Below are 22,877 nucleotides of genomic sequence, written 5' to 3'. Positions count from 1 at the left end.
TAGGTTAATTGTTTTAGCAATGGCTATTGCAGTAGATGAAGTTAGGCGTCTTTTAACATTTTTAGAACTTTCATCATCTAAGATTGATGAAACAATGAAAAATGATTCTATTAGTCAAACTATTGCTTCCATTGCTCTTAAAGGAGAAGAATTTAATAAAAATCTTCCAAAAAGTAGTGTAAGTTAATATAAATTTTAATAAATAATTTTATTTTTATTAGAAAAAATTAATTTATACATTGGCAACTCATCTTCAACCTCGTGCAAAAGAATACCAAGAATATTTAATGAAATTAATATTTGAAGATAAAATATGTAATGATGCACAATTAAATGCTGCTCTTGATTATGTTCATAATAAACCAAAAGAAATTTTTAAAGAGGATGAATTTAATGAAAAATGTGGTGTTGGTTTGATTTATACAAAAGAAATGATTCATGATGTTGTTACTAAAGTTTTTGAAAAAGTTAAAGATCAATTATTATTAGAAAGGTATTCTTATAATACTGGAAAATTAATGGGACAAATTAGAAATGAATTAAAATTTGCTGATGCTAATGAAATTAAAAAATATATGGATATAAAAATTTTAGAATTACTGGGACCTAAAACTGAAGATGAATTAAAAGGAATTAAGAAAAAAAATAAAGTTGTACAAAACAATAGTAATATCAATAAAGATGAAAAAAAAAGTGTGACTAAAGAAAAGGTTGATGAGGAGGATTCATCTGAAAGTATTGAAGATTTAATGAAAACACGTACACATTTTCATAAACCAGGAGAAAATTATACCACTGATGGTTATGTTGTTACACCTAATACAATGAATCTTCTCAAAAAACATTTAAAAGAGACAGGTGGTATTGTTCAAACTCGTTTTCCTCCTGAACCAAATGGTGTATTACATATAGGACATGCTAAAGCTATTAATATTAATTTTGGATATGCTAAAGCTCATAATGGAAAATGTAATCTTCGTTTTGATGATACAAATCCTGAGAAAGAGGAAGAAAAATTTTTCCATGGTATTGAAGATGTTGTTAAATGGCTTGGTTATAAACCAGATAAAATAACTTATTCTTCAAGTAACTTTCAACAACTTTTTGATTGGGCTGTAGTATTGATAAAAAAAGATCTTGCATATGTTTGTCATCAAAAAGTAGAAGAAATGCGTGGTTTTGAAGTTAAATTATCTCCATATCGTAATAGACCAATTGAGGAATCACTTCAATTATTTTATGACATGAAGAATGGAAAATTCCCTGAAGGAGCTGCAACTTTAAGATTAAAATTAACATTGGAAGAGGGAAAAGTTGATCCAGTAGCTTATCGTATAAAATATGTTCCACACCATAGAACTGGAAATAAATGGTGCATATATCCAACATATGACTATACACATTGCCTTTGTGATTCAATTGAAAATATTACACACTCTCTTTGTACTAAAGAATTTCAATCAAGAAGAAGTTCATATTATTGGTTATGTAACGCATTAGATATTTATTGTCCAGTTCAATGGGAATATGGTAGATTAAATGTTGGATATACAGTTGTTTCTAAAAGAAAGATTGCTGCTTTGATTAATAACAAGTTGGTTTCAGATTGGGATGATCCTAGACTTTTTACATTAGCAGGATTAAGAAGACGAGGTGTTCCACCTGAAGCTATTAATAAATTTGTTGCCAAGTTAGGTCTTACTGGAGCTCAAATGACAATTGATCCTGTTTACCTAGATGCTGTTGTAAGAGATTATTTAAATATTAATGCACCAAGAACTATGGCAGTAGTTGAACCATTAAAAGTAACAATTGAAAACTTTTCTGATTTAGATATAGGAGAATCAATAGTTGTGGCAGATTTTCCAGGTGATACTTCTAGAAAGGAATCACATAGCATTTCTGTTAGTAATGTAATATTTATTGAGAATGGTGATTTTAAATTTGAACAAGAAAAAGGTTATAGAAGACTTACATCAACACAAAGTGTTGGTCTTAGATATCTTGGATTAGTTCTAACATTTGTCAAAGAAGTTAGGAATTCTGTTGGAGAAATTACTGAAGTTATTGTTAACGCTACCAAATTAACAAATGACAATAAACCTAAGGCTTTCATTCATTGGGTTTCAAAACCAAAAATTGTTGAAGTTCGTCTTTACAATAGATTGTAAGTTTATAATTTTTAGTATTAAAATAAATATTTTATTTAGATTTAAACACAAGAATCCTGAAGATAGTGAACAAGTTCCAAATGGATTTTTAAGTGATTGTGATCCAGATTCACTTATAGTAATTCAAAACGCAATGATTGATAATTATCTATCACAAGTCAAACCTTATGATAAATTTCAATTTGAAAGAATTGGTTTCTTTAGTGTTGATCCAGATTCTTCTAAAAATAAAGTAAGATATAATTTTTAAAATTTTAAAATAACAAATTATTTTAGATTATTTTTAACAGAACAGTTGCCTTAAAGGAAGATGCTGGAAAAAATTAATGAAAGTAAGGATATATAAAGATGTTTATTATTTATAACTAATATTATCAATACAAACAGTTTTTGTTTTTGTTATCAATGAATTTAAGAGAAATATTTATATATTATATTATTTACTTTAACAAAAGATAAGATATGCTTACTGAAAATATTTTATATAAATTATATTAAAGTATATATTATGTCTGTATACTTCTTGTTATCTTAGACAAAACAAATTTATTTATATCCATTACTCTAAATATTGTAAAAAGTTATATATTTGAACTTTTTAAATAATTTAAAAAATGTTTTAAAAGACAAATAAAAAAATTTTTTTTTACCAATTTTGAACTTTTCCTAAAAGTGCAGATATTTTTTATGACGTTTATTTCATAATTTGTATGGTAAATTTTTAGTCAAGATATCAAAATGTTGAAAGCAATAAATATTTTGTAAATTTTTTTAACCTTTTTATATTTGACTTCAAAGTAAAGATAAAACAAACAAAATTTTGAAGTCTATTTTTATTCGGTTTTCATAAAAGTTCTGCTTTCAAAAAATATTTAAATCTTTACTCATTATTGAGATAAGAAAAAATGATAACAGAGAATTAGACTCAAAAAAAAACTTAAATGTTGTATCTCAAAAACAATTAAAAATAGAAGAATGTTAACGTAGACTGGGTTTTAAAAATTTAAAAAACTTCATCACATTAATTTTTATGTTTCTACAAAGATTTTTAACAAGTTTATGCTTGAAATTGTTTTCAAATTTTTTTTCAAATTTTAATAACCAGTAACTTTTTTTTTATCATTTTAAATTCATGATTATATTAGAATTTGATAATTTTTAAGAGCTATCAAATAAATATAATTCTTTCTTTTATATTCCAAACAAACTTTTATTTATTTTTATATATTATATAAAATTTAAACAAAAACTATTTTTAAATTTAAAAGAGGAAGAAAATTAATAAATAAAGTTGAACGATAAACAATTTACCATCGAACTATTTTAATTACCGTCAAAAAAAAATTTAATCTTTTCAGTTATTATCTATAATAATGTATAAAAAAAGTCGCAAATTAACTAATAATTTTTATGATAGATTAAAAAAATAATTGTTTATCTTTAATTAAAAAATCTATTGAAATTTTTTTTATAGACTACTTACTTTTTGTCATACTACAAGTTTAATTTCCAAGATTTTTCTTTAATTCTTAAAGCTTTTTCTCTAAAGAATATTTTATGAGATTTAAAAAAAAAAAAATTTTAACAATATATCAAACATTACAAATTAATTATAATCCTTTTATTATAATTTTTATAAGGAAGTATTAATTTAATAAAGAAAGTTATATTTTACAATAGAAATTTTTTTTTAATTTTTAATGTTCATAATATATTTTATTGCTTTATTTTTAAATTTTATAGCAATATTTTTTTTTAATCTACAAGTAAACATTACAAAAATCAGAATAAACTTTGTTATAAAATGTTATAATAAATATTTTTTATTTATAGCTTCTTTCAATTATTTGATAAAATCGCACGTAAAAAGGAAAATTATTTTTAAAAAGGAAGTAATTAAATATAATATAATAATTTATAGGATGCTCTAGCGGTGGGTTTTTGCATCTTTTTTTTTTTAATTTTAATAACACAATAATGGCAGAAAATGATATTATTATTTTTACTTAGTTTGAATAATAATTTTTTAAATGTCTAACATTACCTTTTTATTAACTTTATCAGAAGAATATTATCCTATCAACAAGGGTTACTACACTGCTGCAATACAATATGAAATATCAATGGCAATTGTTCTTTTACCAAATATATATTTTTTATATATTACATTATCAGAATCAGTTTTTAAAAAAAGACCATCTTTGAAAAAAACTATTTTAACTTTTAGTATTTTAAATATTACATATATTATTACTAATTTAATAATTTCATCTTATTATTTAAATGGATATTTAAATAATGGATTAATAAAAGTAAACACATGTTATTATATTCGTAGAATACAAATGTTATTAATGACATTCTTGGTTACAATTCCTTTGGTTTTTACTGTTCATAGATATTTTACAGTTTTTTCAAAAAATAATTATCAAAATTATATATGTTTAATAGTTTTCATTATATCAAATTTTCCATCATTTACATTATTTTCAACATTATTCATTACTTCAAATGTTGTATGGACACCTGATGAAATATGTACTTTTATTAGAAATTCAGCATCAACTACTATAAATAATATCATTGGCCTGATCTACTATTTTACATTAGGAGTTCCTTTAATTGTTGGAATTATAAATTTATTTTTGATTAGACGTTTAAATACATTAACAGTAACTTCTTCAGCTGCAAAATGTAATAGAAGTGAAAATAAGACAATTTTTGTCAACTTACTCATTCAAACAATTCAACCTTTTATTGGACAATGGCCATCTATACTTTTTTATTTTTACTTAGTGTCAAGTAAGTTTAATGTTAATTAGTAATTAATGATAATTTATTTAAGCTAAAAATAATATTTACGTTGTTTGGCGTATATTAGATGGACTTACAGCTATAAGTTTAGTTTCAAATATTTTATTTTCAATTATTTTTATAAAAGAAGTTAGAAATGTAGTATTTAGAAGGATAGGTATTAATCATGTAAGTGCTGTAATAAATGTTGTAACAATGACACATGACAATGGATTCAAATCACCATCTAAAAAAACAATTGCTATTAAAGTTTAGTATAATTATCAGAATAAAATTTTATGTAAGAATTCATAATATAAAATATATTTAGTATTGTTAAAAAATAAATTAAACTAAATATATTATATCATTGTTATTAGTTGATGATTCATTAATAATTATCAAATACATTACATCCAATTTAATACAACAAAGTTTTCATTTATACAATAAATAACTAAAATAAATAAAACATTTTTTTTAGATAGAAATCTTTATTATAATAAAAATATATATAATAATTTGATAGTTTAAAATAAATAATTAACTTAGGAATAACATATTATTGGAAAAAAATAAAGTTATTTAAATTCACATGAATCTGGAGATGATGGTGTATCACAAACAGAGAATTTTGGATTAAATCGGGTATTCAAAGGACATTTCTTTTCAACAAGTGTACCCCAAACACAACGATAGTATTTTGTACAATCTGAAGCATCAGGAATAAAAAGTCCATGATTAGCTATTGTACATTCAACATCAGATGTTATATTTAAAACAGGTTCTATTTCTTCTGAACCAACACATCGTTGGAATTTCTGAGCATAATCACATTTTTGATTTTCTTCATCATAAACTAAGCCTCTTGCACATGTATACATTGCATGTGTTTGTTGTTCATAACACCTGATAGCAACAGTACAATTTTGTGGATTTCTATAAAATCTATTTTCTTTTCCAGTACAAAATTTAGCAGAATCAAATGGTGGCATTTCATTGTCATCAGTAAATTGTTGATTGTCAAATTTAGGAAATTCACATTCTGATGATGTAAATTTATAGACACATGAATTTTTTAATTTAGAAAATACATAATCATTTTCGCAAGATCGTCTAACTGCAGTTGTCTAGAAATATAATTATTTTCAATACATTAAAAATATAACAAAAATTAACTTACCTTGATACATTCAATATATTCTTTTTTGCACATTCCTGTTGCTACAAATTTATTTCCTTTTTTTCCTTCACATATTGGATCAACTACAACTAAAAGTGATTCATCCTTTTTGATGTATGTAGGTGGTACTGTAGCTTCATTATTTTTATCATTAAGTGAATATTTAGTAATACATTGATCCAATGGAACACAAGTGTTTGCTTGTTCATCAAAAACTAACCCTCCATCACATTTAACATAAAGTTGTTTTCCAGATTTTAAACATCTGATATACTCTTTATTACATGTATCAATAGCAACATTTTGAACACCACTAATTTTACAAGAATTTTCTAATTCCTCTATTTCATATCCTCTGAAATTAATCTTTCCTTCGCATTCTCTCATTTCTCTAATAGGTAAACATTGCATTGTCAAATTATTTAAAAATCTATCTTCTCCACATGGATATGTATAATGTCTTCCATTAAGACAATGGTGAATTAATGAAGAACAATGTGTTCCAAAAGCTTTATTTGGATTTGAAGCACATTGAGGATCAACAAACATTGGGTTATCGTCACAACTATGAACCATTTCTGGTAATACACATAATCTAGAAGCAGAATCAAAAACATGATTTCTTGGACATCTGAATTTTCTTTTGACAATTTCATTTTGACAATAAGCAAAAACATTTGAACATTCAGCTCCGATAAATCCATTTGGAACATTTTTACAATTAAACTTTGGTGTAGGTACTTCTAGACGATCTTCATCTTCTCTGAATACTGTGTGTTTGCAAGCATCTATATTTTCAAGATAATCACATTGGAAACGATTTATATCAAAATACATATCACGAGGACAATGCATATGAGCCATTCTACTATTGTTACATACTACAAAATATTTTCCACATCCTTCTTTATAGTAAACACCATCACCTAATTCAGTACAAACCTTATTATCTAAAACATCATTATCAAAATCTAAAGATCTAGAATTGTAGACAGGTCTTGAGTTTACGCAAACTTCGTATGGAACACACTCTCCAGACTTTCTATCAAAAACATTACGACCATGACATCTTTGAATAAATACATCATCAGGAATAGTGCAATTGACAAATTCTTCTGTACAGTAACCAATTGGTGCAAGATTGTTAATTGAAATGTTACAGAACATTTTGAGAGAACCAGCCATATGTGAAGAGTGATCGAAAATAGGATAATATTCAAAATTCTTAGACGTTTTGTCATTCAACTTTTTTTCTTTGCCATTTTCTTCTACATCAGTAGTTGATCTTTTGTATCTAATGTTATCGTAAGTTTCAGGATAATTTTCAACATCAAAGTTTGAAGTATAGGTGTCATCGTAAGGAGGTTCTTCATGGTTGAAATGACTTTCATGATGGTCTGAGTGGTGTGGATGGTGTGAATGATGTGGATGATGTATACCAAATCTATCGTTGAAATCAGACTCTGGAGGAATCAAAAATTCATCTACTTGATAATGATGTCCATGATCTGGTACATGTTGAGAATGATAAGGTTCAAAATCATGATGTAATATTTCATTTCTGTCTAAAAATTTATCTAAGATAAAATCATGTTCACCTTCTTCAGCATAGTTTGTTCTGTGATCTAAAAAGTGGTGATTAATGGCATCTCCAGTGAAACCATCCATAACAAAGTCATGGTCATCATGGTGATCATGGTGAGATGGAGCATAACCAGAAACTATTGGTCCATGTGAAAAAAGTGGTTCATAAAGATTTAAGTCATCAGGATTGTTATCTAAATCGTAAGGACTCGAGTATCTTATTGGAACATGTGTGTTTCTTAAAAATTCATCTTTAACACCGTGTCCTTCTAATTCTTCTTTTGTATGATAAGTATTAAGTATGCTGTGAATATCATGAGGATAATGATCAACAAAATTGAACTTGTCCACAACATGATCTGTCTCTGGTCCAAAAGGTATTGGTTTATGATCATCATACCAAGTTGGTTTTCTGTATCCTTCAACAGTATCTGATCCGTATCCTTTGTCATTTCCATTACATTCTTTCAAAGTTGTACATGATAATGTATCGCGATTGAAAACAAGACCTGATTCACAATTTTCATAGACATAAATTCCTGGTTCAACACATTTCAAGTAATCCTTAAAACATTGAGATATCTCTTTGTATGATCCGACAATACATTCTGTAGTCGTAGTAGTAGTGGGAGCGACAGTAGTAAATCCAGATTCACATTTTTCTTTTAGTATACATGAATTTGACTTTGAAGTAAAAACATAATTATCTGGACAATGTTTAATGACATAGTCACCAGATTCATCGCAATATGCATATTCTCGATAACATAAATCAATCTCAATAAATGAACCCAATTTGCAATATTCTTTTGGAGCTTCAGTAGTTGGTTGAAATAATTTACCACAAATACTTGGATCTATACATTGCTTCTTGTCTTCGTCAAAAACGGTGTTACCATAACATGTCTTCATTTCAAAAATGCCATATTGATTACATTTGAAGTAAGAAGGAACACAATTTGTTCCAACCATAAAATCTCCTGGTAAACAAGTTGGTGCTTTAATAGTTGTTGTTGAGATAACAGGTTCAACTCCACATTCTTCAGGATTAACACATACTAAATCTTTTTCATCAAAAACTTTTCCATAACCACAACTTCTAACTATAAAATTATTTGACAAATCACAGAACAAGAAGGCTGGATAACATTTTCCTAACTCTCTGATTTCGCCATTTTTGCATGCTTTTAATGGTAAGGTGGTGGTAGTGACCGGTCTCATTGTAGTAAACTTTGTTTTCTGTGTAATTGGTGTGAATGTAGTTTCATCATATCCATGATTGTTGCACAAATACTTTTTGACACAACCCCTTATCTCAAAAGCAAAGACAAATCCAACAGAACAACTTTCAACTTCAATTTTTCCAAAATTGTTGCAATAAAGATATTGTTGAGAACATTTGTCAATAATTTCATATGTATCTGGAACACATTTGATAGAACTATCTTCAATTGCTGTTGTTGTTCTGATAGTTGTTGTTTGTTCGATTTCTTTGTGGCCACAGACGTATTTGTCAACACAACCTTTATATGTAAGATCAAAAACAAATCCATGTGGGCAATTTTTGATTTCAAATATTCCTGAATCGCTACATTGAAGGAATTGTTGGAAGCACTCGTCAATAGTTTCATAAGTTCCTGGAATACATTTACTTGATTCATCTTCAACAGCAGTTGGTGTTGTTACTTCTACTTCAGGGTAACCACAAATGTTTTTATCAACACAACGTTTACGGTTAGAATCAAAAACTTGCCCTCTTGGACATCTTTTAACTTTGTATTTTCCTGATTTACCACACTTGAGAAACTGTTTGAAACATTCACCGATGATATCATAAGTTCCTGGAATACATTGATTTGGTTGGGTCGTTGCTTGAAGAGTAGTTGTAGATAAAGTTGTTGTTTCCTCAATTTCTTTATTACCACAAATGTATTCATCGATACATCTTAAGTACTTAAGATCAAAAACAAGCCCTTGTGGACAATTTTTTATCTCGAATTTTCCTGAATCATCACACTGAAGGAATTGCTGGAAACATTCATCAATAACTTCATAGGTTCCTGGAGTACATTTGTTTGATTGATCTTCAGCAACCATGGTTGTTGTTGAAGTTTTAAAAGTTGTTGTCGTGGATGGGGTAGTTGTTTCTTCAGTTTCTTTTTGCCCACATACATATCTATCGACACAAGCTTCATACTTGGCATCGAATACAAAACCTTCTGGGCAACTTATTATTTCAAACTTTCCAGAACTACTACATTGAAGGAATTGTTCAAAGCATTCATCGATAACTTCATAGGTTCCCGGAGTACATCTGCTTGATTGATCTTCAGCAATCACAGTTGTTGTCGAAGTTTTAAAAGTTGTTGTGGATGGAGTAGTTGTTTCTTCAGTTTCTTTTTGACCACATACATATTCGTCGACACAACCTCTGTATTTAAGATCAAAAACAAATCCTTCTGGACAACTCTTTATTTCAAACTTTCCAGAATCACCACATTGAAGAAATTGTTGGAAACATTCACTTATAATTTCATAGGTTCCTGGGATACATTTGCTTGATTGGTCTTCAGCAACCATAGTTGTTGTTGAAGTTTTAAAGGTGGTTGTAGATGAGGTAGTTGTAGTTGTTGTAGATGAAGTTGTTGTGGATGGAGTAGTTGTCTCTTCAACCACTTTTTGACCACACATGTATTCTTCAACACAACCTCCATAGTTGATATCAAAAACGAATCCTACTGGACAACTATTTATTTCAAACTTCCCTGAATCGCTACATTGAAGGAACTGTTGGAAACATTCACCAATGTACTCATAAGATCCTGGAATACATATGTTTGATTGATCTTCGGCAACTGCAGTTGTTGTTTCCATAGTTGTTGGAGTTTTAAAGGTAGTCGTAGATGAAGTTATTGGTCTTTCTGTTTTCTTGCGACCACAGATTTTTCTGTCAACACAGCTTTCACAACTAGAATCGAAGACAAATCCCTTTGGACAGTTTTTAACTTCAAACCTTCCTGAATCACTACATTGAAGAAATTGTTGGAAGCATTCGTTAATAATTTCATAAACTCCTGGAGTACATTTACTTGATTCATCCTCAACGACTGCTGTTGTTGTGGATGGAGTCGTTGGTTCTTCTATCTCATGTCGACCGCAAAGATGTTCTTTGACACATGATTTGTAATTAAGATCAAAAACATATCCATCAGAACAACTCTTGACTTCTACCCTTCCAAAATCGTTACATTTAAGGTATTGTTTGAAACATTCAGCAATAACTTCATAGGTTCCAGCTGTACATTTAACAGATTCATCTTCTTCACTTGTTTTTTGTGTTGTAGTCGTCATTAATGGAGGTGTGTCTTTCAAACCACATAACTTTTTACTAACACAGGACTTCTTTGTTGCATCAAAAACAAATCCTTTTTCACAATCTATAATTTGGAACTCTCCATACTCGTTACATTTAGAATATTTATGGAAACAGTCACTAATAACCAAAATTTCCCCAACACTACACTTCTCAAATGGTAAAGATGTGGTCGTTTTTGGTCTATGAAGAGAACAGAAAGATTCCTTGACACATTGTTTGACATATTTATCGAATACGAAACCTTCATAGCATCTCATAGATTCATATTGTCCAAGACTACTACAGTGGAAATATCCTTCACTGCAATGAATTTCAGCAAATGCATAACCAGGTCTACATAACATTTTTGGAGGAGCAGTAGAAGTAACAAGTTTTCCACATACATTGTGTGGTAAACATTCTTTTTTTACACCATCAAAAAGATAGTCATTTTCACAATGACGAATAGTAAAACGAGAATCTTTGTTACACTCCAAATAATTTGGTGAACATTCGTAAATTATATCTAACTCTCCTGGTGTACACATAACTTCATGTTCGTCAAGAGTCGTTGTATCGACTGACTTTATAGTTGTAGTTTCAGAGATAGTTTTGCCACACCTATGTAAAGAAACACATCGAGATTCTCTGGAGTCAAAACCTGTTCCACTAGGGCACATTTTAATTTGAAATAATTCATCTGGTCCACACTCTGTATAAGCAGTACCACATTCTGCCACAACCATTACTTCTCCAACTTTACATTCTTTCAATTTATGGGTTGTTGGTTCTACTGTTGTTGTTGTAGAAGGTTTTACATCAATTAATTTTCCACATAAGTTTTCAGGTCTACAATAACCAAAATTTTCGTCATAAAGCATTCCTTTGGAACATTGAATAATGGATTGTCTTCCATGATCATTGCAACGGAAATAAAATTCATGACAAGACATTATTGCTTTAGTTTTCCCAGGTGTACATAATTCTCCATCACCTTTATTTGTTTCAATTGGTTTACCACATTCATGAGGTAAACGACAAAATCCTTTTATGTGATCAAATACTTCTTCACCTTGACAGACATGTTTTACAAATTGACCTTCTCTGTTGCATTCTAAATACTCAGGCATACATTGACCAACGGGTGATCTTTCATTTGGAACACAATGTGGTACGGCAATTGTTGTTGTTGTAACTTCAGATTCATCACGGTCATCATAAATATTGCAGAGATGATCAGATGTACATTTCCCTAGTTTAGGATCAAAAACTTCACCTGCAGCACAGTATTGAAGGTATTGTTCACCATTGCAACAATAAATATAATATGGTTTACAGCCAAATGTTTTGTATTCATTTTCATTCGAGCATCTGACACCATGTATTATTAAGTCAATCTCAACCTCTATAATGGTAGTTTGACATTCCTCAAATGTGGAACAAGCTAATGTTTTTTGATTAAAAACTTTTCCTAATGAACATCTCTTCATTACAGTATGGTTAGGCTCACATGAAAAATATATAGGTGAGCATCCAAGTGAATATAGACCATGTGGAACATTTGAACAATCAAACTCTGTTTTACTTTTCTTTCTGTAGGACATGATAAATTTCTTCGAATCCTTGCCCGAACCATCAGAATTTTTAGTTTTTACAAGATGCTCACAATATTGAGATACAGGATTGAAATATAAACCTTTTTCACATGAATAATAGAAAAATTCACCATTTAGACATCCATAAAAGTCTTTATATATTCCACCAAATCCATAGTAACCATCAACTTTTCCATCACAATTATACTTTCCATTTAAAAGTTTATTAGTATGTTCTTTGTGGTCTGGTATACATTTATATTCATCTGAACTTTCACAACGTCTTGTTTTGGGATTGAACATATATGTTAGAGGACATCTTGCAATATTAAATGAATTTTGTCCACATATGTAATATCTTGATGAACAATTACTAAAAGAATATACACCAACTTCTTTGTTGTCACAATAGCGTTCAAAATTCATAACTTCATAAGAGAACTCTTTAGCTAACTTATCTCCGGCAACATTTGATGACATTTTCCTGAAATTTCGTGATCCACTGGTGTTGTCAGATCTATAAATTTTGTCATTATCCCATGCACATATTATAAAAAACATACATTTTACATGAATCAACTTCATCAGCAAACCCACAACCACCTGTTTTGTCATTATATATTAGTCCATTTGGACATTTAAAACTATGAGCTACACCATTGCTACATTTCCAAAAAATAGATGAACAATTATCAGAAAAAACAAAATTATCAGTAATACACATTCTATCTAGTTCCATTACAGGATCCGAGTTAGTAGTAGATTTGTCATTCTTACTACTCGAAGTTGTTTCTTCATTATTTTTGTTTTCCGTCCTTCCACGGCAATATACTGCAAGTGATTTGTGAACACACTATAAAAGTAGAAAAAAAACTATACATCATTATTTCTATAAAACTTACTTCCCGAGAATACTCATCAAAAATTGTTCCTTCTGAGCAAAAAGCAACAGTAGGCACATTATTAATACAATAAATAAATTTATTACTACATTGTTTATAACCATATATACCATCCCGTCTACTATCACATAACTTTTCTGTTGTAATCAAATTTTCTTCTCCAAAAACACAGGTAATCCAAAATAACAAGCCCACGACCCATAAATAATTATGATTAGATGATACCCAAAAATGTTTCATTTTGAGCAGGTCTCTAAAAAAAATAAAAAAATAAAATACTAATAATCGCACTATATCTATGATTAAATTAAAAATACCACCACAAAAGAGATTAAAACTTAGAATCTGAGAAGTAAAAATTTTACAAGAAAAAGTTATTTTCGATGATTGTAAAAATATTCTACTATATATACTTCTACATAGAATGACAAAAAAAATGATGAAAAAAGTATTTGACGACAAAACTTATGCTTATTCGTATTACTTTCAATGATAAGTGATTATATACTTGATTGTTTGGGTTACTTTGGTTTGGCATACGACCTTAAAGTTTTTTTTTTTTTACTTTTGATTATATCATTATTTTATTTTAAAAATATAGAAATTTTATGACTGGAATTTTCTTTGAATGTTAAATAACAAACTTTTTGTATTAAATTAGTATTTTTTGCATATTTCAAATAAATGAATATATTTTCTCAAACATTTTTTGATTAAATAACTGAGAATTCTTTTAGCAGTAATTCAAAAAAAAATTTTTTTTTATTTTTATTATTATTTGCATAAATAAAAAATATTTTGTGGTTATGATGATGATATTTAAATTTTTAAAAAGATAAAATTTAACCATAGTATTTATATATACATAAAAAGACATTTGCATAAAAGTACATCACTACATTAAAAATTTATTTGTGTGGCAAGTTCTACATGTGGTATTTGAGCAGAATTTTTTTGCATTGTTGGAAATAGTACCTGCTACTTATATTGATAGATAATCTAATTTTTAAAAAATTTTTTTTTAAATATTAAAATTTATATAGTTTTTTAATTTTTCTTTATGTAGTATTAATTGGTTTTTTTTCAAATTAATATACATGTTTTTTTTGTCTGTTATTTTTGTTAGTTATCAATGATTACTTAAATTATTCCGTAAAATCATATGATTGTTGTAATCAATATATATTCCATCTAGATACCAAACGTTCATTAGATTATATTTACATACAATTTAGATATGCTAAAATATATTTCTTCTTTATTAGCTCGCAGTAAGAAATGGTTTGCAAAGAAATCACCTGGTGGAAATAACTATTTTCTAAAAAATGAAAAATTTTTAAAATTTAATTTTCCCAAGTTTCAATCACAAACTGGTTATTTTGGGACAAATAAATCTATTGTTAGTAGTGAAAAAATACAAAAATGGAGTAATATGTTTAAAAAGACTGAAAAAAACAAAGGCAAAGGAAAACTTTTAAAGTTAGCTAATAATTATCCAACCATGAAATCAATCATGTTGGTTTATGGTGGTTTTAAAAAAGTTTTCAGAACTATTTTTTTGTTTAGAAAATACAAAATTAAAACGATTTATAAAGTAGTAACTACATTACTTTTATTTAATGCTTATGGCTTGTTTAAATTATTTAAATCATAAATAACATGTAGAGATACTTTTTTTTTAATATATTTTATTTTTATTTATTTAAAAATCTCACGATCAAATTACAATATAAAATTTAAAAAGATTATGGTCACATTTATTTATTTTGGAATCGGCCAGTAAAACAAAACAAATTAATGTTTCCAAAGTAATATTTTTATTGGTAAAATTGTATGTAGCATGATTGATCATCGTCGAAAATTGAATCATTTTCTTTATGAGATTTTTTTAAAAAGTTTTCTTCATATGTCTTTGATAACTATAATGTTTTAATTCGTTTAAATAGGTACATTCTTGGAATATGCATCTAGGTAATCTAACTAAATAAAAACATATATTCGTTAATTTAATGTATTAAAATTGTCATTAGCCTATCTTCTACTGATTACTGGTTTTGTTCCAAGTTTTAGTGAACTTTTACGTAAAACTTTTTCATCACTTAATACATCTAGAAAAAAAAAAGAAATTATTAATGATACACTTTCAACAATTAAAAAAACAAATCATACCAAATTATGAAAAGACAAAACAGTGGGACTTGTATACCAATTGTTTATAATGTTAAACATTAACTGGACATAAAAAGTATAATACAAATTTCTATACAAAGACATTAAAAGAAGAATTTCTGAAAAAATATAATTATGACATAATTTACAGGCATTAAAAATAACAAAAAAAGTATAAGATATCTTACCTTTAATTTTTACAATACATTTTGACAAATCTTCGCCACATTTATTTCTTATAATGCAAAGATATTCACCAACACAATCCTTATCAAATTTAAGAATTGTTAATGTTGATTTCATTTTATAGGTAATTATTTTGTAACTTAAGTCAACAGTTCTAATTTTTTCATTATTAATATACCAATGAACATCAGGTTCAGGGTTTCCATCATAACTAACAGTTAATTTTATATTTTCTTTTCCAATATCAAAATTATAAAAATCATTTAATTTTTTTACAAAACAAGGAACAGTCTCATTTTCTGTAGTTGTTGATTTTGGAGCAACATTTATTGTTGCTTTTTCAATTGTAGTTCCAACAGTATTAACTGCTATCAAGTAATAAATACCATTATCTTCTGTTGACATATTATGTATTCTTAAAATAAAATCTTTTCCTTTACAAATCATTTCATATTTTGATGAGGCTAATATTTGTTGTTTATTTTTATTTAACCATGATATTACAGGTTCAGGATTTCCAGAAACATTAAATATTATCTCACCAACTGATCCTTCTTTAAATGTATATTTTTTTGTTAAAGGTTTTATAGATGGTTTATCTTCAATGTCATAAGTTTTTGAAAATTGTTCAACAATTTTTAATTCAATATTTGTTGTATCATAACCTACTGAATTTTGTGCAATACATGTATATATACCCGAATCTTCAGGAAATGCATCTTTAATTGTGAGAATCAAATTGTTACCCTCTCTAGAATATTTAAAAGCTGATGAATCTTGAATTGCAACTTTATTATGAATCCATTGATAACCTAAAGGATCAGAACCTTTCTCAAGTATGGCAATTAATTTTACCTCACTGCCATCAGTACATTTAACAACAGATGAAGGACATTTAAATTTAGGTTCAACATCATTCTTTTCTTCTTTAACAGGTGCCATATTTTCAACAACGTTAATTATTGTACTACAATATGTAGAACCTTCAGAATTTGTAGCTTTACAAATATATTTACCATTTTTGGAAGGATCAATTTTTAAAAATAATAATGATGAATGTTCACCATCATAAGATATTTTAAATTGATTTTTATGTGGTACAATTTCATGTCCATCTTTATACCATTTAATTTCAGGAACAGGATATCCTGATATAATACATTCAAGTGAAAATTCCTCAACTGTTTCAATATTAATTTGATCTGAAAATTTCTCCTCAAAAACTGGTTTAGAAAAATTCTTTCCTTTTTTACTAATAAAATTTAATCTTTTTTCATCAGATGCAGGTTGAATTACAATTTCACTACTACAAGATGTGAAACCTTCTGAATTAACAACAGAACAGTTATAAAATCCACCATCAAATGTTGAAAGATTATGAACTTCAAGATAATAAAAATTTCCATCATTATAGATAGAAAATTTATTTCCTGACTCCAAAATTGTTCCATTTTTGTCCCAGTTAACGTCTGCTGCTGGATTTGCACTTATGGCACATTTAAGTCTTAATGATTTAAATTCATCTAAAACTTTCTTTGGTTTAGGTTTAACAAAAAACTTTGGTCTACACTTTTTTTTGTTTCTCAATAAGATATTTCGTCTTATTTCTTCTAATACTGATGAATTTTGGAAATCAAGTGTTTTTGAAGTAGTCTCCAAATTAGTTACTTCTTCAGAATTTCCTTCTTCTTTTGTGGTATCAAAATATGTTGCATTAAAATCTACATTTATTTCATCTTTTGATTCATCATAATTTCTATCTCTATGATGTCGTTTTTTGACTTTTTTATTTGCCAATTTACAGGTAACAGCAGCACAATCTCCAGCTTTAAGATTCATATCAGAAAGTCCAACAATAAATGTTGGAGGTGTTCCTTTTTTTAAATGAACAAGATCCCGAGATTTTTGTCTATTCATTTTACTTGATATAATTTTTTCTCCTTTTTCTGTTTGACAAATTTTAATTGTGCTATTGTTTAAAAATTCATCATCTTGCAAAAAGTTATTTTCACAATCATTTGCCTGTTCTGATTTATTTCCAAATTTCAAACAACATACATGTTCTAATTGACCATGAGTGTTTGTTAGACTGACACCATAAATTCCAAAATCATCAAGAGTAATATTTTTTATTATTAATTTACTTTTGTTGTTATCAATAAGTTGAATTTGACAATTTAAATTTTCTGTTATTTTATTGCCATCTTTATACCATAATACATCTACAGATGGGTAACCTTCAAATTCAATATCAAATTCAACATCATCTCCTATTGAACATATTTTATCTTGAAGTTTTTTAATTATTTTTGGTGGTTTTGCCATTTCATCAATTTTATCTCCAACAAGAACATAACATTGTGTTAGAGCAGTTCCATTTTTGTTTATTGCTAAACATTGATAAGTTCCTTGTTGACTTTTTGTTATACATTCATTAGAAAGTTTTACTTTATTTTGTATTCTTGATTCTTCCCATGTTCCTTTTGTTGGATCAATTTTATTTGTTACTTTTTTATCATTAATAAATAACCATTCTACTGATGGTTCAGGGAAACCTGTTAATTCACATTCAAGTTCTATAGAATCATTATTTATAACTCCAACATCAACTAACTCTTTGACAAACTTTGGTGGTTCATCAATATCAGATGTTAAGTCAAAAGCAGATCTAGTAACAATAATATTAAATTCAAATGTCTCTTTTCCATGAATATTTTCAGCAATACACGTAAATGCTCCAGATGATTTTAATACAGGACAGTCAATTGTTAGGACAGCTTCACCATTACCAATTAAACGTGTTTGATAAATTTTATTTGATCTTGTTAAACATTTTCCATCTTTCATCCATGAAATATGTGGAACTGGATTGCCAACTGCTTTAACAATTACATCAAGTTTTTTACCTTCTCCAATATTTATATTTGGTAGAGGTGTTCTGGTAAATTTTGGTGGAAAAACTTTTTCATCTAATATTCCACTATCTTCATTATATAGTGATTGTGATAATAAATCTTTTGTATCATTTGATTTATTTTTAACAAATAAATTACAATTTGTTACTTCATTTCCAATATCATTAGAAGCAGAACAAACATATAAACCTTCATCATTTTTATCACAATTATTAATTTTTAGTGTAATTTTTCCACCATCACTAAATTCAAATTGATGTTTACTTGATGAAAATATTTCTGCACCATTTTTAAACCATGATATTTTGGTACTTAATAAATTTTCTATTGTACAATTTAATGTTGCATTATCACCTACATAAACTGTTTGGTCTTTTAAAGTTTCAACTACTACTGGTTTTTGTTGTAAAATATTTTTTTTATCAATTTTGGTATTATCTAACTTTTCATTAATTAAAATAATTTCACATGAATTGTAGCATTCACCATATTTATTTATTGCAACACATGTTATAGTTCCAATTTCTTCTTCTGTTATATCATTAAATTCAACTCCATAAAATGATTCTGTTTCTTTAGAATACTTATGAAATTCTATATTAGGAGAGGAGTGTAATGTTTTACCATTTAATAACCATTTTACAATTGTATCAGGTGTACTATTTATGTAACATTCTAAAGTTACTTTATCATGAAGATTAACAATTTTATTTTCAAGTTTTTTTGTAAATAAAGGCATTTTAGATATATAATTATGTTCACTTTTCATTGTTTCAATAACAACTTCAGTTTCAATTGAGGTACTTCCATATTCATTTGTTGCAATAAATTTATACATTCCTTGTTGAAATTTATTAGCTTCAAAGAATTTTAAAAATGCAATTCTACCATCAAAATATGTTCTAACGGTGTTTGATTCAATAAATGGTTTATCTTCAAACATCCATTCTACTTTAGCATTACTATCCTCATTAATTTCTACTTCTATTAATTCTTTATTACCTTCATGAATTTTAGTTATTGGTGAAGGTTTTCTTAAAATTACTGGTGGTGATGTATTCTTTAATTTTCCAGAACTACTTGATTTTGTAACTTTATTATTTCTATTTAAAACAGCTGGTGAAGCACTTAATATTGTAAGTTCACTTTCATTAACAGTAACAGTACAATGAGTAAAATCTTTTAAATTATTTTTTTTATCAAGATTTTGTGCCTCACATGTATATTCACCACTATCATCTAATCTAGCTTGAAGAATATTAAATCTAACATTTCCATGTCTATCAACATACTGAAGCATTCTATTATTCATTAAAAGTTTTAAACCATCTTTATACCATGTGATAAATGGTACAGGTTTTCCAATTAATTGGCATTTTAAAACAATTTCATTTCCTTCTATAACAGAAGTATTTGTCAATGGTTCAACAAATTTAGGTGGAACTAAAGTAATTCGATTTGATTCTAAAAATAAAAATTTCATAAAATATATTTAAAAAAAAAATTAATTTATAAAAAAAAATTATTTTTATTTTGTATTTACCTTGTATATTAATTACTCCTGAACATTTTGCAACACCCATATCATTAATTGCTTCACATGTATATACACCAGAATCAGATATTTCAGGTATTCTTATAATTAATGAAGCAACACCATTTTGAAATGTTGTCTCAATATGTTGACCTAACGACTGCCCATCTTTATACCACCTTATAGAAGGTTGTGGCTCTCCAGTAACAACACATATAAGTGACACTTCAACCATTTCAGGAAGTTCACGAATGACTGGTAATGGCATTATAAATGTAGGTGCTAATGCATTGGTCTCTTGCCGTTGTACATATTTTGATTCTAAAATATTTATATTACATTTTATTTTTATAAGATTTATTTTATTTTAATTTAGTAAATTTTATATTACAAATTAATTTTTTTTTATTAATGCATCTTAATACTTATTTTATAAAATTAAAAGTATATTTATAATAATTATATGTTTTTAATTTTTAAATATTATTTTTGATAAATAAATTAATCGAAACATAAAGTTAAAATAATTTTTATATATTAGAATTAGTATTTTCTACTAAAATAAAAATATAAAGATAAAACAAATTTACATCTTAATAAACTATTCTATTTAGTATACAGCACTTAAAAATTAGTGTTATCATTTAATAAATATTTTTTCCAATAATTAACATTAAATATAAAAATATTTTTGTTTTGTTAAAAAAAATTTTTTTTTTTTTACTATAAAAACGTACCTTGAATTTCAAGAAAACAATTTGTTTCAACCTCTCCAACATTGTTTGAAGCAATACATTTATAATTACCTTCATCAGTTTTTTTGGTATCAAGAATTGTTAATGAAAACTTTCTTAATCTTTCATCATTTATTATTCTGATTCTATCATTATGAATTATAGGGATGTCATCTTTATACCATTTGACTGTTGGAGATGGTGATCCAATTAAATATACTTCAAATTTGACAAATTTCTTTTCCTGTGATTTTTCATTCATTAATGGAACAGTAAATTCAGGAGGTGATGATAAATCAACTTCTGTTACAGTTACCTGACAACTTGAGGTACATTTTCCATTTTTATTAAATCCAATTACTTTATAATTTCCAGTATCAGTAATTTCTGCATTTAATGTTTCTAATATATATCTCCCTATAATTAATTAATAATATTTAATATAACTTTATTATAAATAATATATATATATATACCTTTATCTCTCATAACAAAGTATTTTTTATTATCAGGATATATTCTATCATTATCTTTATACCATTCTACATTATCAGGTTCAGGTATTGTAGTATTAGTTACACATAAAACAATTGGTTCCCCAACTTTAACTATTGTATCTTTAAGAAGAAGATGGAACTTTGGAATTTCAGTACTGTCTAATGTTGAGTCATCCAATTCTTTGTTATCTTTTTTTACAGTTAATTTACATTTTGAAGAAATTTCATCTTTACCATAAATAACTTTACACATATAAATTCCAGTATCATTAATTGATATATTTTTTATTGTTAATTTAACTATATTATTTTCAATCTCAAAACTATATTTATCATTGTCTATGGTAATTTCCTTATCATCTTTAAACCATTTTATTGTTAAGTTTTTATTATTATTAATTTCTAATTGTAAAACGGTTTTGTAATCATCTTCAAAAACATATTTATCTGATAATGGTACTATTATCTTTAATAATTCATCCTTTTCACCTAGAAATAAATTATTAATTATTTTACTATTTCTTTATTAAAAAAAATGATACAGGATATTTTTTAATTTAAAAAAAAAAAGTTATATTGGATAAATAAAAAGGATGTTTTATGCTATGTATGTTAAATTTATTATCATGATATACATTCATTATCACCAAAAATGCTTTTGCATAAAAGTTCACCAACTTATGCATAAATTTACATTAAAAATTAGATGAAAAATAACTTTTTTTAAATTTTTTATTCCCAAAACTTTGTATAATTCTATAATCAAAAAGAAGGAAAAAAAAAATTTAAACATATTTAAATTTATTATTTCTTATATAAAAGAAATTTTTTTTTTATATATTAGAAAAGAAATTTCTACAACATATTTTTTAAGACAAAAGCTATTATTATGAATTTATACTAAGTAAACAAAATGCTTTCATAATACTAAACCTTGAAATTTTTAACAAATGTCAATTAAACAAAATTTTTATTATTGTTAAATTTTGTCCGAACACCAACGATTTTATGATATTGTTTATAGGAAAATTTAATGATGCTATTGTTTGCTTGTCGTTAATCATTTTAACAATATATAGTTAATTTTTTTTTTTTCTTAAATATCTATTTTTTTTTAATATCTATTTAAAATTATAGTAAAATAACATTTTTTTAAAAAAAGGAAAATTATTTAATTAAATCCATTGTATTTAAGATAAATAAAAGAAAAATTTTTTTTTAGTGTTAAAATAATTTTTGATTATATTAGTATATAAATT

The 22,877-nt window shown here is 26.5% G+C and overlaps 4 protein-coding genes across 4 annotated transcripts; 2 read left to right on the top strand and 2 right to left on the bottom strand.

Moving 5' to 3' along the window:
• Positions 1-19: 19 nt before the first annotated feature.
• On the top strand, positions 20-2,498 carry SRAE_1000223700 (Probable glutamine--tRNA ligase; the record flags this gene model as incomplete). The annotated part of the gene is made up of 4 exons (XM_024649290.1): positions 20-178; positions 222-2,167; positions 2,211-2,403; positions 2,448-2,498. The coding sequence occupies 4 exons, from the start codon at positions 20-22 to the stop codon at positions 2,496-2,498; spliced, it is 2,349 nt and encodes a 782-aa protein (XP_024503182.1).
• A 1,703-nt stretch (positions 2,499-4,201) lies between these two features.
• Positions 4,202-5,240, top strand: SRAE_1000223600 (Hypothetical protein; the record flags this gene model as incomplete). The annotated part of the gene is made up of 2 exons (XM_024649289.1): positions 4,202-4,973; positions 5,017-5,240. The coding sequence occupies 2 exons, from the start codon at positions 4,202-4,204 to the stop codon at positions 5,238-5,240; spliced, it is 996 nt and encodes a 331-aa protein (XP_024503181.1).
• Positions 5,241-5,545: 305 nt separating this feature from the next.
• Positions 5,546-13,823, bottom strand: SRAE_1000223500 (Chitin binding domain-containing protein; the record flags this gene model as incomplete). The annotated part of the gene is made up of 4 exons (XM_024649288.1): positions 5,546-6,094; positions 6,148-13,198; positions 13,245-13,534; positions 13,584-13,823. The coding sequence occupies 4 exons, from the start codon at positions 13,821-13,823 to the stop codon at positions 5,546-5,548; spliced, it is 8,130 nt and encodes a 2,709-aa protein (XP_024503180.1).
• Positions 13,824-15,614: 1,791 nt separating this feature from the next.
• On the bottom strand, positions 15,615-21,871 carry SRAE_1000223400 (Unc-89; the record flags this gene model as incomplete). Its single annotated transcript, XM_024649287.1, has 5 exons — positions 15,615-15,691; positions 15,941-20,317; positions 20,397-20,708; positions 21,125-21,538; positions 21,598-21,871. The coding sequence occupies 5 exons, from the start codon at positions 21,869-21,871 to the stop codon at positions 15,615-15,617; spliced, it is 5,454 nt and encodes a 1,817-aa protein (XP_024503179.1).
• Between the last annotated feature and the right edge of the window lie 1,006 nt (positions 21,872-22,877).

The sequence above is a fragment of the Strongyloides ratti genome (genome assembly GCF_001040885.1).
Source record: "Strongyloides ratti genome assembly S_ratti_ED321, chromosome : 1".
NCBI lineage: Eukaryota > Metazoa > Nematoda > Chromadorea > Rhabditida > Strongyloididae > Strongyloides > Strongyloides ratti.
Note: the sequence above shows the minus strand (reverse complement) of the source record. Positions and strands in the feature narration are given on the sequence as shown.